Here is a 14,953-nt window from a genome sequence, read left to right as displayed (position 1 = left end):
ATGCCCAGAACCAGAGATATCAGCCTTCAAGCAGCCAGTCCCTGCTCCAGCTCCAAACATCTGGTGTACAGTTTTATATTTTTGTCAATGGATTGCTCTAGCTCCTGATCTCTGATCCCCAAGTTATCAGCACCTTCTGAAAGTTGGGACTCTAGGTTTTTATACTATTGAAGGATAACCCTCTCCTGTGTATAAAACACCCCCTACCTCCCTGGAAGTCATGTACAAGGGACCCTTTATTCAGCTCAGTGCCCCCTTCCACACGTTAGTGTTCACCCTCCCACCACCTGTGCAGTAAATGAGTAATTAGCAGAAGTTACTGCTCCAGGTCGTACATGTTGAATGGAAGATAGAGCACCCCCTGCCACCCGTGGGACATCAAAGCTGCTGCTGATAGCACCCCCCACCAATGTTCCCTCTAATTTTATGAAGGCTGTGTGCGGCAAAAGATTTTGGCTGTGCAACTTTGGAAGGAAATTTTTAATTTTGTGCGTCACTTATATATAACTGGAAAATGACGTTCAGCATTTGTGTTTACTTTACTTCAAAATTATATTAAACATGTAATCATTCAAAACACAGCACACAATGTAGTTAATGCGTGAAACACACATTAATTGAGTCCACAACTGCAAAAAGGGACCACTGCTGCTTTGTGCGCTCTGTAGTCATGTCTGTGCCCACGCTCTTCGAGTTGTGTGCGCGCGCACGTGCGCACAGCTTAGAGGGAACACTGCCCCCCACCCCTAAGAGGGGAGAATTGGTAAGGGCCCCAGTGCATTGCTTTGCCCAGGGGCCCACACTGCTGTTATGACGGCCCTGACTCAGTTTACTGTGATTTTCAATTTTCCATTTTTTCCCCATTATTTGCATGATGATTAAAAAAGAAGGCAATAAATTTGTGGAGGCTGTGTGAAAGGAAAGTTTTTAGCCTGGTATTAGTAGCCTTGGAGGGCTGGTGTTCAGATACTATTAACATTAACTGACAACAACAGACTTCAGCAACTGCAATCCTAAAGGAGTGTACTTACAAGCATAGACAAAGTGATTTTGACTCTGCAAATTTCAACTAAGGCCATAGGACAAATACACTGCACTGTGCAGCATAGTCAAAACTGCCTTGCCTGCACATGTTTTTTTGCTTGCCGATAGCAACCCCAGAGGTCCATGCATTGCTGTTGTCCACAAGGGAAAAGCCGTGTACACACAGTGCGATGCTGGCTAATTTTCTAGGCAATTTTGACTATGTAGTCAAAATTACCTAGCGCATTGCACCGTGTATATATGGCTTTACATTTACACCTGATAATGTAAATACAAATTATCAGTGGCATTTTTGTTTAAGATTTATTCCTGGAGAACTGAAACAATATGTAAGGGGAGCGAAATCATCCAACGTCAAAGGGTAATTTGACTAATGATTTATCTGTATGCCTAAGGCTAAGAGGCCAATTCCCACACAAGGATCCAACACTGCTGATACCGTAGAGCCTGGATTTACAAGTATATTTGTGATCTTTCCTGGCTAGATATGCTGTTACTGTTTAATCTTATCTGCATGGTTTTTTTTTAAGTAATTTGTTTTAATTGCAATTTAATTTCTCTGATTCTACTTCCTCTTCAGTACATCTGTCAGTTGGAATACCACAAGCCTCAGCCTTCGTTCCTCTGCTTTTCGCAATGTATACCTCCTCTCTTGTCAAACTAATTACGGTAACTCTTTCGGATTTCAGTATCATCTTTTCACAGTCAGGAACTGATTGGCCAGTGATAAAAACCAGACACTTTATCACTTCACTGAGCTTAGTAAATATGCCCCTAAATCATGTTACATGCATCTAAAAAAACGTATTTCAAAATTCATCTTACCTACCTTACACCAGACACTGCAAAATCTCTAATCCATGCACTCATTATAGCACGCATTGACTATTGCAATAGCCTCCTTACCGGTCTTCCTAAGAAAAGACTCTCACCGCTACAATCCATTTTGATAAAGAAGCTGATCTTCCTGGCTAGACGTTCAAAATCTGCTGATTCGCTCTGTCAGTCCCTCCATTGGTTGCCTGTATATTACCACATTCAATCTAAAATACTTCTACTTACATACAAAGCCATTACTTTGACTACACCGACTTATATCTCTTCTCTTATCTCAAAATATATCCCCACCAACACTCTCCGCTCTGCACAAGATCTGCGTCTCTCATCCACACTCATTACTCGCTCCCACTTATACTTGCAGGAATTTTGTCAGGCAGCACCCACCCTATGGAATGCCCTTCCACGCATACTGAGACTCTCCTCTAGCCTCCAAACTTTCAAGATTTCCCTGAAAACTCACCTCTTCAGGTAAGCCTATCATATTCAGGACCCCCACATAACCTCCAGTAGCATTCATATCTAATTGCATCCCATCAGGACCATCTTATAATCTGGTGGCACTGCCATGCTATGGAATTCTATGCCTATGTATCCCTCCTATTATCCCTATAGATTTTAAGCTTGCAAGCATGGCCCTCCTACTTGTATTTCGGTTTTTTTCTACCCCATTTGTTTTATCACTATTTCCAATTGTAAAGCGCAACGGAATATGCTGCGCTATATAAGTAACTGTAAAGAAATCAATAAATACATTTCTGTATGTTAGTTTTCTTAAATGGATTCAACATGTTTAGTGATCATTGTGTGTTCAGTGGGCCAACTCAATTATGCACAAAGTTGACTAGTTACCGTTTAAATGGCATGCACATTTATTATATATTTACAGTTTCTTATATAGCGCAGCAGATTCTGTTGCCCTTTACAATTGTACACAGTGATAAAACAAACTGGGTAATGACAGACATACTTGGAGGTAAGAGGGCCCTGCTGCAAGCTTACAATCTATAGGGATATAGGAGGGAAACACAAGGACAGGCATCAGTAATGGCATAGCAGTCCCACCAAGTTACATGTCCAGAAGGGAAGCTATATAATACATAAGTGCCTCAGAGGGTTATGCATGTGGTACTTAAATACAGATGGGTCAGGTCCCATCTTGGCAGGGGATGGCGCTGGCGTCGCCAGCCGCCATCCCCCGCCAGCGCCATGGCGATGGTGAGAAGGGGATGCGCGCGCACGAGAGGCGCGCACGTCCCCTTCCGACGGCGCTTCCATCCGTTCCCCCGGGTCCCTGCCGGCTTGCCGGCGGTAATCCGGGGTCCCCGCCGCCTGCCCGCATCCCCCCCTAACCCCCCCTAACCCTGTCCGTCTCCCTGAGGCGGAGACGGACAGGGTTTCCGTCGCGCTGGCGACTGAGACTGAGACGCGCGTGCGTGTGAGACGCACGCGCGTCTCAGTGTATTCGCTGGCACGGCTGCTGGCGGGTCGCCAGCGCGGACGTTCTGGCGACCCGCCAGCCAGGATGGGACCTGACCAATCTGTATGATAGGCTTGCCTGAAGAGGTTGAATAGTCAATGCGGGATATAATGAGTGCATGGATAAGAGATTTAGTAGTGTATTGTGTGAGATAGGGTCATATTTTGGATATGTTTTTTAGATGCATGTCAGCAATTGCAGCAAAACCATCCTTCCTAGTGGCCCGATGTTTGCTGTTAAAGAAGTTTGCTATTGTGCTTGCTTCCTAAAAAAAGACTCTCACCGCTACAATCCATTTTGATAAAGAAGCTGATCTTCCTGGCTAGACGTTCAAAATCTGCTGATTCGCTCTGTCAGTCCCTCCATTGGTTGCCTTATATTACCACATTCAATCTAAAATACTTCTACTTACATACAAAGCCATTACTTTGACTACACCGACTTATATCTCTTCTCTTATCTCAAAATATATCCCCACCAACACTCTCCGCTCTGCACAAGATCTGCGTCTCTCATCCACACTCGCTCCCACTTATACTTGCAGGAATTTTGTCAGGCAGCACCCACCATATGGAATGCCCTTCCACGCATACTGAGACTCTCCTCTAGCCTCCAAACTTTCAAGATTTCCCTGAAAACTCACCTCTTCAGGCAAGCCTATTATATTCAGGACCCCCACATAACCTCCAGTAGCATTCATATCTAATTGCATCCCATCAGGACCGTCTTATAATCTGGTGGCACTGCCATGCTATGGAATTCTATGCCTATGTATCCCTCCTATTATCCCTATAGATTTTAAGCTTGCAAGCATGGCCCTCCTACTTGTATTTCGGTTTGTTTCTACCCCATTTGTTTTATCACTATTTCCAATTGTAAAGCGCAACGGAATATGCTGCGCTATATAAGTAACTGTAAAGAAATCAATAAATACATTTCTGTATGTTAGTTTTCTTAAATGGATTCAACATGTTTAGTGATCATTGTGTGTTTCAGTGGGCCAACTAAATTATGCACAAAGTTGACTAGTTACCGTTTAAATGGCATACACATTTATTATATATTTACAGTTTCTTATATAGCGCAGCAGATTCCGTTGCCCTTTACAATTGTACACAGTGATAAAACAAACTGGGTAATGACAGACATACTTGGAGGTAAGAGGGCCCTGCTGCAAGCTTACAATCTATAGGGATATAGGAGGGAAACAAAAGGACAGGCATCAGTAATGGCATAGCAGTCCCACCAAGTTACATGTCCAGAAGGGAAGCTATATAATACATAAGTGCCTCAGAGGGTTATGCATGTGGTACTTAAATACAGATGGGTCAGGTCCCATCTTGGCAGGGGATGGCGCTGGCGTCACCAGCCGCCATCCTCCGCCAGCGCGCGTCCCCTTCCGACGGCGCTTCCATCCGTTCCCCCGGGTCCCCGCCGGCTTGCCGGCGGTAATCCGGGGTCCCCGCCGCCTGCCCGCATCCCCCCCCTAACCCCCCCTAACCCTGTCCGTCTCCCTGAGGCGGAGACGGACAGGGTTTCCGTCGCGCTGGCGACGGAGACTGAGACGCGCGTGCACGTGAGACGCACGCGCGTCTCAGTGTATCCGCTGGCGCGGCTGCTGGTGGGTCGCCAGCGCGGACGTTCTGGCGACCCGCCAGCCAGGATGGGACCTGACCCATCTGTATGATAGGCTTGCCTGAAGAGGTTGAATAGTCAATGCGGGATATAATGAGTGCATGGATAAGAGATTTAGTAGTGTATTGTGTGAGATAGGGTCATATTTTGGATATGTTTTTTAGATGCATGTCAGCAATTGCAGCAAAACCATCCTTCCTAGTGGCCCGGTGTTTACTGTTAAAGAAGTTTGCTATTGTGCTTGCTCCAAGATGGCTCCTTTAGGGAAGCTTTATTCTTTATAACCCAGTCATTTTTAACCTTTTAACCTTGTGGCACACTAAATAAGATTGAAAAATTGCCAAGGCACACCATGAGATCCCCACAGGGCAAAACACATTGGCCCCCACAGAAGAAAAAACAAACCTATTGGATCCCATATAAAAAACAATCACACGGGTCCCCACAGGTAACAATAAGAAAATACATTGGTCCTTTACATGAAAAGAAGAGACCAATAAATAACAGTTTAACTAGTGATGGCTGTAAACTGGTTTGGACATCTCTAGATCTGGGGGCACACTTGAAAACAGCTCAAGGCACACTAGTGTGCCATGGCTCAGTGGTTGAAAAACACTGCTCTAACCATAAAGTCCACTTTAGACCATACTTCGCATATATGGTGCCAGTCACAGAGTAAAAGTATACAGTGAAAAATGGATGTCTCCCCACTTAGCTCCAGGGGGGCTAAGGGAGGAGATATACATGCAACCAATTGCATGCATGTACAGACACTGACTGATGAACTTTTACAGCCCCGCTTCATGCTATAATCAGTGTAACTACAGTGAGTATGGCTCAGTAAACCACACTGCTGGTTAAGCCACTGGACTGTGTGACGCCACCTCTGCAATACCACTGCATGTAAACACATATCCAACAATCTTACTCAGCGGCACTGTATAGGGCCACTCATTCATGGTGGGGAGAATATTACAGATAATTTGATTATCCCTAAAAATTGATATAGTACAATGTACAAGTTTGGACTAGGGGCCAGATGCACTAAGCTTCAAAAGTGATAAAATGGAGAGAGATAAAAAACCAACCAATCAGCTTCTGCCTGATATTTTTAAACACAGCCTGTAACATCACAGATAGGAGCTGATTGGATGGCTGTTTATCACTCTCCATTTTATCACTTGTTAAAGCTTAGTGTATTTGGCCCAAGATCTTTTTGAAATGTGCTGTGCCCATTTATAAGACCAGGTGCAGTTTATTTACTAAGATGGAAGTTCTATTCAAGATGGGATGTTGCACATAGCAACCAATCAGAATCGACTTCTTATTTATTTAGCACATTCTAGAATATAATAGATAGAATCGGATTGGTTACCCATAGCAACATCTCATCTTCCATAGAACTCCCATATTAGTAAAAAAAAAAACTGATGTGTCTTAAGCAAAGATCTTAACGAAGATCAGCTGTAATTAGCTTTGCTTTTTAAAACATACACATTGTATTCATGATTCTAGTTTTATTATAATATTTGCACACAAACATTTACTAAATTACACTTTTACAACCTGCCAAGACATGAGATTAAAAGCTGCAATGTTTTCAAGGTGATGCATGCCTATGAATACTAATGATGGTTTGTAATGCTGTTTGGTAAAAAACAAACAAAAAAATATATATATTATATATCATATATGTTGACTAATGCCTCACAAGACTGCACAGGTTTGGAACTACTGCTTAGGTTAAATATAGAAATCCATTATATCTTTAGGAAAGAGCATGCTTTCTGTAGGTTCAACTGTATGATTTTTCAGAAATTTTTCGGCATACCACAGGACATAAAAGGTATTGTGGTCAGGGTCACACTGGGCCACAGGTGCAAAGGGGAAAAACCCAGAGGTCCCACAACCTAAGGGGCCAACCCCCTCCTCTAGATGTCAGTAACTTATTTGGATGAGGTACCTTGTTTGTACTTGGTTTGTTGATAAAGTATAAAAACTACTGTACATCTACATTATCTATCCTGCCAATATGAGTGTGAGGTTCTGCTTGCCCTATCCAATGGGTGGCCAATTATGTCTGCAGTGGCTATCCGCCCCCCTCTGCTGGATGGCTACATCCCTTAGGCTTGGGCTCCTTCCATTGCATTCCCTGGTAATTGTTGAACTATGTATGATGTAAATTTTGGCTTTAAAAAAATAATGATAACAGGTCATCTCAAATCAGTAGCATTTAGAGATTCACTGGAATCTGATGGGGCACTCCACACAAAATCCATCCTGGGGATCTGTAACCAATAAATATAATCTTCCATGGTACAGAACCTGTGTAACAGATGTATTTCATACACACAGTGAAGCTGTCCTGAAGTCAGCAATGGGATAGATCTCTTCTAATTAGTAATAGGCACCAACAACAAAGGAGGCAATCTACATTCACCCAATCGACTTCATCATTGGTGTGGTCAAAGGGTTGTATTAGGAATTGTGGGAGGCACCAGTTCAATTGCTGACATCATTCAGCAATTTACAGTAAACTTGTATATCAAATGTCAATTTCTCTATAGATAGTAAACTTGCAATCTGAGACTTCCAAGTATTTTTTTATTTGTTGATACTCTTGTATTATTACTATGTTGGTCGAATTTTTGTAAAGGAGTAATTTGGCACAGTTATCAATCGTAGAAATAATAATGCACTTGTGACTTACTGCTAATAATGTTTGAGCAATATACTTCTTTTATACTTATGATATCCTTTTAATTTGTGGTATTCTACAGTAGAATTGTTTTAATTCATGCAATGAATATTGCATCTTAATGATATCCATTGCTGTTTAGTATATTGTAGTTTATTGGGTAAATGCAAGAGCAAGTAATCAGAGTTGTGTGTCTGCCAATGCATTAATGGATACATTAACTATAGCGTCTAAAAACAAAAAGTGGTAATGTTGTCCATAGCATGTAGATTCTGCCTTTCATTTCTCTATTGCATCCTAGAAAATGATGGACAGTATCTGATTGGTTGCTATGGGCAACATCACATCTGGAGTACAATTTTAGTAAGTACACTAGATGTTAAAGATTTCTATTTTGCTTTTAAATCAAATAATGTATGGTAGAACATTATGTTTCTTTTCCTATTTCAGCATCTTCACATTTTCCTGTCACTTGTGAATAACATAAGATTGAAAGACATTTGTTATTTAAGGTGGATGTGAAGTCATCAAAATCTAAATACTTCGCAAAAATATATATAATAATTATATTTTCACTCCAATATTTTATCTGATGTGATGCCGAGTTGGCTAAACTCAATAAGTAAAAGTTCATTAACCCCTTCAGTGGTGGTTTTTTTTTGGGAGCGCTCCCCACTGGGCGAGTTTTTTATGGGGAGCGCTCCTTTTAAAAAAAAACACCACTACCTCCCTGGGTCTGGGCAGTGCTGCTGCACTGTCAATTAGCTGCTGCCCGGACCTGCGCCTCCCTGTCCCCGGCAGCCGGCTTGTCATAAGCCGGTGCCGGGGACTTCAATACAAAACCCGGAGGGGAGGGGGGAGGCGGCGCCGCAGAGGGGAGGGAGCCATGCAGCGCGAAGCTGCCTGAGTTCAGTGATTGAACTCAGCAGCGCTGCCCGGCTATAAACAGTGGCAATCCCGAGAATTTTCCGGGCTTGCCAGACTGGGCACTGAGGCACAGCCCGGAAAATTCTCGGGATTGCCACTGAAGGGGTTAAGGGCCGATTCAGAAAAAGACGCAAAAACAGCAACTATGCAAGTTTCTTTTTGTGCTGCACATTGTCATCCGTACTTCCTTTTTTCCGCTTAAGAATATTATTTTGTTGTGTTTTAGGGGAATATGGTGAAATATGCAGGGGTTGCTTAAAGCTTCCAAGTAAGAGAGAACTTCCAGTAGCCATACAAACACTACGGGCTGGCTGTTCAGACAAACAGAAGCGCTCATTTTTGGCAGAGGCGAGCATCATGGGCCAGTTTGACCATCCCAACATCATACGTCTTGAAGGAGTCATCACCAGAGGTAGGAAAACAATACATATTAATTGAAAGTCACCTATATATACACTGAGTTAGATATTAAGTTTAATTATTTGTTTGATAAACCAAATTGAATTTAAAAATATATTAGGATACACTTATAAAGAGTAATTATGTGGAAAAATGTTATAATGTCTAACAGATTCAGGTGTCCCTTGCACAGTAAGTGCACCTCAGTACATATTTTTGAGACAAATGTTTTCATTCTATTCTACAGTTTATTAAAATACATTATGTTGTACAACCTGATATCTCCTCTGCATACCTTACATTTAGGGAGGCCACTCCTGGGTTTCAGGTTTGAAAAACTGTCAATCATGGGATTCCCTGGATCCTGGGATTGGCCTCCTGATGCAGCGCTGGGAGCTGTTTAGACGCAGTCTTTTTAAGCAAGTAGAGAGGGCAGGCTGGGTGGACATTGCTGGGAGAGTGGGAAAATGCTGCAGTGTGGGTGGATGCAGCAGTGAGGACAGAAGAGGTTAGACGGGGGTGGTATCAGAGGGGCGGCCAGTGCGTGGCTGTGTAGTGTGACCTCTAACAACATGTGGTGCAGCCACACAACATGTTTTCCAGGCACTGCCTGAGCCAAACGCTGCTGGCTCTTAGTGCTGCAGAGCATAAAAGGCATGAAATGTGCATGCATATTTCAATCCCACAATTCCAGGATCCTAAGGATCCTGATCCCGTGATTGACATTCCTACTTAAATTTTACTTTCAGATATGACCTTGAGGAGTAGTTGGTCCTGTCCATGGGGGGCCGGATGACTGAGAATAATTATCTAACTTTCTGCGAGTTACAACAGTGGTTATTTAACTATGGGAGCAATTCAGCATTGCTCCAGCGTGAGGGCAGCTGCTCCGAAAAGCAGTGATACTTAGCTGTGCTGGGTCTGCCATGTGTGCATGCTCAATCTGAGATCACTCATGTGCCAAGACGAGGTTGCTCAATTTGGAGTAGGCAGAGGGATTCACTCAGATCCATTCTTGCAAAACAATGGACCTCCTTCCCATAGGACGGAATAGGGCTCTGCGACTCAACACCATCTTTTGATGGCATTGATTCTCCCAAGAAAACTCCCAACACTCCCAACTCAAATTTGCTGAATATTTGGTGGCTTGATTGCACATTTGCATGTGTAAGAAGCTCATACAAAAAAATATACCCCTAAAACTCTTAATAATGTATTTCTATTTTACAGGCAATACAATGATGACAGTAATGGAATACATGGGCAATGGAGTGCTAGATTCATTTTTGAGGGTATGTAAGCACAGTAATCTTTTCCTCCACAAAAAAAAAGCAATGATTCATGTTATATGTACATATACATTACATTTATTAAATTATATATACAGGTACATGGGGATGCAGTCAAAATCCAGACGGTCAAAATCCCGACAGGGTCAAATCCTGAATGGGTCATAATACCGACAAGGACAAAATCCCGACATTTAAAATCCCAACAAGGACAAAATCCCGACATTTAAAATCCCGACAAGGTGAAAATACCGACATATAGAATGTACAGGTGAAACAGTCAACATGACTTTGGTCGACATGGGTTTTTTCAATGTTTTTTTGGGCCAGACATGTGCAGACAGGCGGTGTTTCATGCCCTACCATCCACTAGTGCTTGTGGCTCCCACTCATATAATATGTGGACAAATAGAAATACTCCTGTCCCTCACACCATAACTGAACTTTAGGCTATAAGCACAATTCATTTCATTTCATCTTTTTTTTTATCTGAATTTCTCAATGAAAAACGTTTAACAAACTGTAAGGGTGCAATTATAAAAATGCTCTAGGGTGCCGTTTTTCCAAAAGCTTTGGGATCTACTGACAGAATGTCAACATTGTGAATACCAAGAATAGGATGTAGACAGTCAATTTTTATTTTATTTACACTATTCATACTAGGTATAGGCATTCTCATAGCATGTTGTCTGACAAAAGTTCTTTGGAATCTACTTTTTTTAACCTTAATGCAAGATGTACATAGTGAGATAAAAAGTACAATGCATTGAAAAAGAAGTATTTTATTTTCTCTGTGTTTTATTTTTCTATGACATCAGTATACTGTATATAGTGTTTTTATCCTTTTATGCTGTGTGAAGTGTGAGCAATAAAGTACACGTAGGCTTACATCTTTTATCCTGTCCTGTTTGTTATCATAAAAAAATACATCAAGGACAGGTACGGTAACGACTTAAAACACAACATCTTGAAGGGCTGATATTTGTGTTTCGCTACAGTTTGTTGCATTATTTCATTTCTAGATAGGAAATTAAAATTCCCTCCCCTTCAGCACTTACATAGCACATGAAAACGATGTACCACAATAGGATAATTGTGCCGGGGAACACATAAAAGGTGTACAGAAAATAAAAGGTTAGAGAGCGGTAAACAAAAGTAGAACATCAGAGAATTTTGTCTGAGCTGATTATTACGGAACAGAGTTTTTACAAGACAAAACAAATTAGCATGAAGGCTTCAGGGTGCAGGAGACACATCAGCATAAATGTTATCTATAAAGTACTGCTTATGTTATTTATATAATGTGTTTATGTGACTGGAGAACTGAATAAAAGAGGGTACATTTTGTTTGCCACCCTTCTGCCTGGACACATCAAGGTGCAAGCCTCTCCTCCGTTTTTGGGAGATGCCCCTCTAAATCAAAAGTGCACCTACAGTATGTTTGTGATGGGGGGTTAGTAATTGATGCGGTGCACTGTGACACAGGATATAAGGCCTGATTCTGGTTGACTTGGTAAGCTGAGAAGATCGCAGCTTACTGTGCCAAAGAACACACCCCACAGCCCTGCCTATTAACCCCCCTGCCACCGCCATTTCCCCTCACAATCAAGGAATGTGTTATGAAAACACATCCCCTCGCATGCCGCTGCTGCTGGAGAAATCATCAGAGTAGACTGATTTTAATTTGCAAGCGCCAAGATGAAGACAAGGCAAGCGGCTGATGTCCTGTGACTTCAGCCGTGCGTCCCCAGCCCACATCCTCACACCCACATTCCCATGGGAAAGCCCAGCATTTTCATGGGGACACCCATGAAACACTGGACTTCCCATGGGTGGCCTGCGTTACCGATGCCAACTGCCCCTGGGCAGCCCCAATACGTGTGAACGGCTCAATGACTATGCAAGTCCTCAAGCCGTAAAGGGGACCTGCACATGCACATAAAAAAAAAGTCCCACAACCATTGGGACAGGACGGGACTGAACTCGCTATTTAAAGAGCAGATAAGAATCAGCCTCATAGTGTACATCACATAAAAGTCCAACAATGTATCACATATGTCATCTAAATACTTTTTCTTTGCAATCTTTTCATGTCAAATTGTACATTTCCAGCAATGGACCCAATCATTAAGCATGTAACACGAAATAGATCAATGATATCATGGATATTCTCCCCTTATTCTTATATCCTATGAGTAAGATTAGCACTTATTTATTTATTAAAAGTTTCTTATATAGTGCAGCATATTCCATTGCACTTTAAAGCCTCAACATCATGCCTTCTTGCTTCTTGTATGCCTCAGTTCATACCCAGGGTTCCAAGGGATACTAGAACTGTCTCCCCATCTACCATGCTGTCTGCTACTGACACCAGCAAAAGCCATATTCAATTGTCTGCATGGAAAGAAGTCTAAAATCTGTATGGGTCATCAGCAAACATGTGATTACTGTTAGCTGTATATTACTTAGTGCTCCTCACTGTCCTTACTGCCAATACTCTGCTGTGGCAGATCTCATCACTGATCATACTGCCTGCATACTGCTGTACCAGTTCTCCTCACTATCTTTTCTGCTGATTCAGATCTGATCCTCACCATAACTTTTTGAGTTATTCCAGTTTTTAATTTGAGGCTACAGATTAAATATCTCTGTGAAATAAAAAATATTAGCATTTGCTATATTGCATAATATATCTAATAATGGATGTTAGGTCAGCGTGCAATGTTCTTGTGTGAATAAGTGTACTATTTTATAATATTCTCAGTATAACAATATGTTCAGTATATGCAAATACAATTCATGCTACATGTATTTTGTCTTTCTGCAGAAACATGAGGGGCAATTTACAGTACCTCAGCTGGTGGGGATGCTAAGTGGTATAGCCTCAGGGATGAAGTACCTAACAGAGATGAGCTATATCCACAAGTGCCTTGCTGCACACAAAGTCCTAGTCAACAGTAATCTGGTCTGCAAGATATCTGGATTTCGACAAATTCAAGATGATAAACTTGACACTGTGTTTACCACCATGATGCGGAATTCAAATGTAAGGCAAACTGACATTAAATACATGTGCCATTATTCAGTAGATTGTAACAGTTTTAATTGAAATAGTAGAGGTCCTGGAGAAAACTGGGCTATCCTCTCATGGGGCATGAGAGAGCACTGCAACTGGTTCTGCTTTTAATAACACCTACCAGTTTATACATCCAACATTTCCTTTACCTGTAGATTCATTCCTCACTACTTCCTGGCTTTTTGGAACTTTACTCTCTTTTCCTGTTACTCCTTGGCCTTTATTCTGATCGGTGCGGATATTCCCGAATTCTTACGGTGCGGTCCGCACGCCACGCTGTGCTGCCGCGTGCGGCCATCGTCCGTAGAAACGCCCACGTGTCCTCCGCATTCGGACGGACTCACTCTTTAAGAACAGGGCGTGTTTACGGACGACATACAAACCATGCGTGTGCGGGGGAAACACTCCGATTCTGCACGGTATTACAGAGTATGCACGGGAATCCCGCATCCAAACGGATGGCAAGCGGTGCTTCCGCACGGAAGCGGTGTATTTACGCAAAACTACTCACTATTATGTCTATTCTGCAATACATCACATGACCCACTTATTCAATTACCTATCCTCATAAAAAAATGTTTATTTGGAATTGGAATCAATTAGATGCCAATATATCCTTACAAGCATGCCTAACACATGCATTGCACACATTAACCCTTCCAGCAATTGAAGTGCAATGGTTTGTATTTGACCCTGTGTAAAATATTATAAACAATCTACACATATACTGTTTAATGTGCAAAGAAAACCAACAACTTTGAACTTGCATAAAAGATTTATTGTGTAGAAAATTAAACATTTAAATAGAAAAGAAGAAAAAAAAAAAATTATAGCAGCAAATCACGGAGGTCCTGAAGATCGGCAATTAGGAGCCGCAAATGGTGGCCCATCCGCAGGTGGGCCCCACGAACCCCCTCATCTGCTGGTGTTGTGGCATCTGTGGGCATGTCAAAGGGGCAAAAATTATTCATGATATTCATGCATACATTTCACATACTGCTACATAAATCGCAGAAATGCTAGGTGACATGTGTATATATATATATATATATATATATATATATATATATATATATATATATATATATATATATATATATATGTAGAGAGATACAGACACACATAGATAAATAGATATGACACATACATATATACATACATACATGCAAACTTATTTACTAAATACTGTGTTTTTGTCCCTCTACCCTTTACTCTGCAGAAGACATAACAGTCATAGTGTTTCTTCTCATTCACAACCCACCCATGACTAACCAATGACAAGCATGTCATGGCCTCCGTCAATAAGAACTTGTCACAATCTCCTCAGTATAAGTTCAGTGATGGTTCGTGGCATGGGAGTTATGCAAATGTCAGGAATGCACAGTACACATCCTCAAAATCATAATTCAGTCTAAACCAACCTACAATTCTGTGAGGGGAAAAAAACAATCTGAACTACAGGGGGTGTTTAGGTAGAGGAGGCTCCAGGGACACTGTCAACTTGTGACTCCATTCCAAGGTAGGCCGGCCCATACTCCATTTATAGCATACATCATATAGTTTATAAA

At 41.8% G+C, this 14,953-nt stretch overlaps 1 protein-coding gene across 1 annotated transcript in view; it reads left to right on the top strand.

Annotated features, from left to right (window-relative positions):
• Positions 1 to 14,953, top strand: part of EPHA10 (EPH receptor A10) — a 545,244-nt gene that overhangs the window by 494,759 nt on the left and 35,532 nt on the right. Inside the window, exons 11-13 of the mRNA XM_083173569.1 lie at positions 8,848 to 9,033; positions 10,251 to 10,312; positions 13,137 to 13,355. Of these exons, the coding sequence (XP_083029695.1) occupies positions 8,848 to 9,033; positions 10,251 to 10,312; positions 13,137 to 13,355 (467 nt within the window). The remainder of the gene's footprint in view (positions 1 to 8,847; positions 9,034 to 10,250; positions 10,313 to 13,136; positions 13,356 to 14,953) is intronic.

The sequence above is a fragment of the Crinia signifera genome, chromosome 2 (assembly GCF_055691185.1).
Source record: "Crinia signifera chromosome 2, ASM5569118v1, whole genome shotgun sequence".
In the NCBI taxonomy this organism is placed as follows: Eukaryota; Metazoa; Chordata; class Amphibia; order Anura; family Myobatrachidae; genus Crinia; species Crinia signifera.
This window is presented reverse-complemented; position numbering and strand designations above follow the sequence as displayed.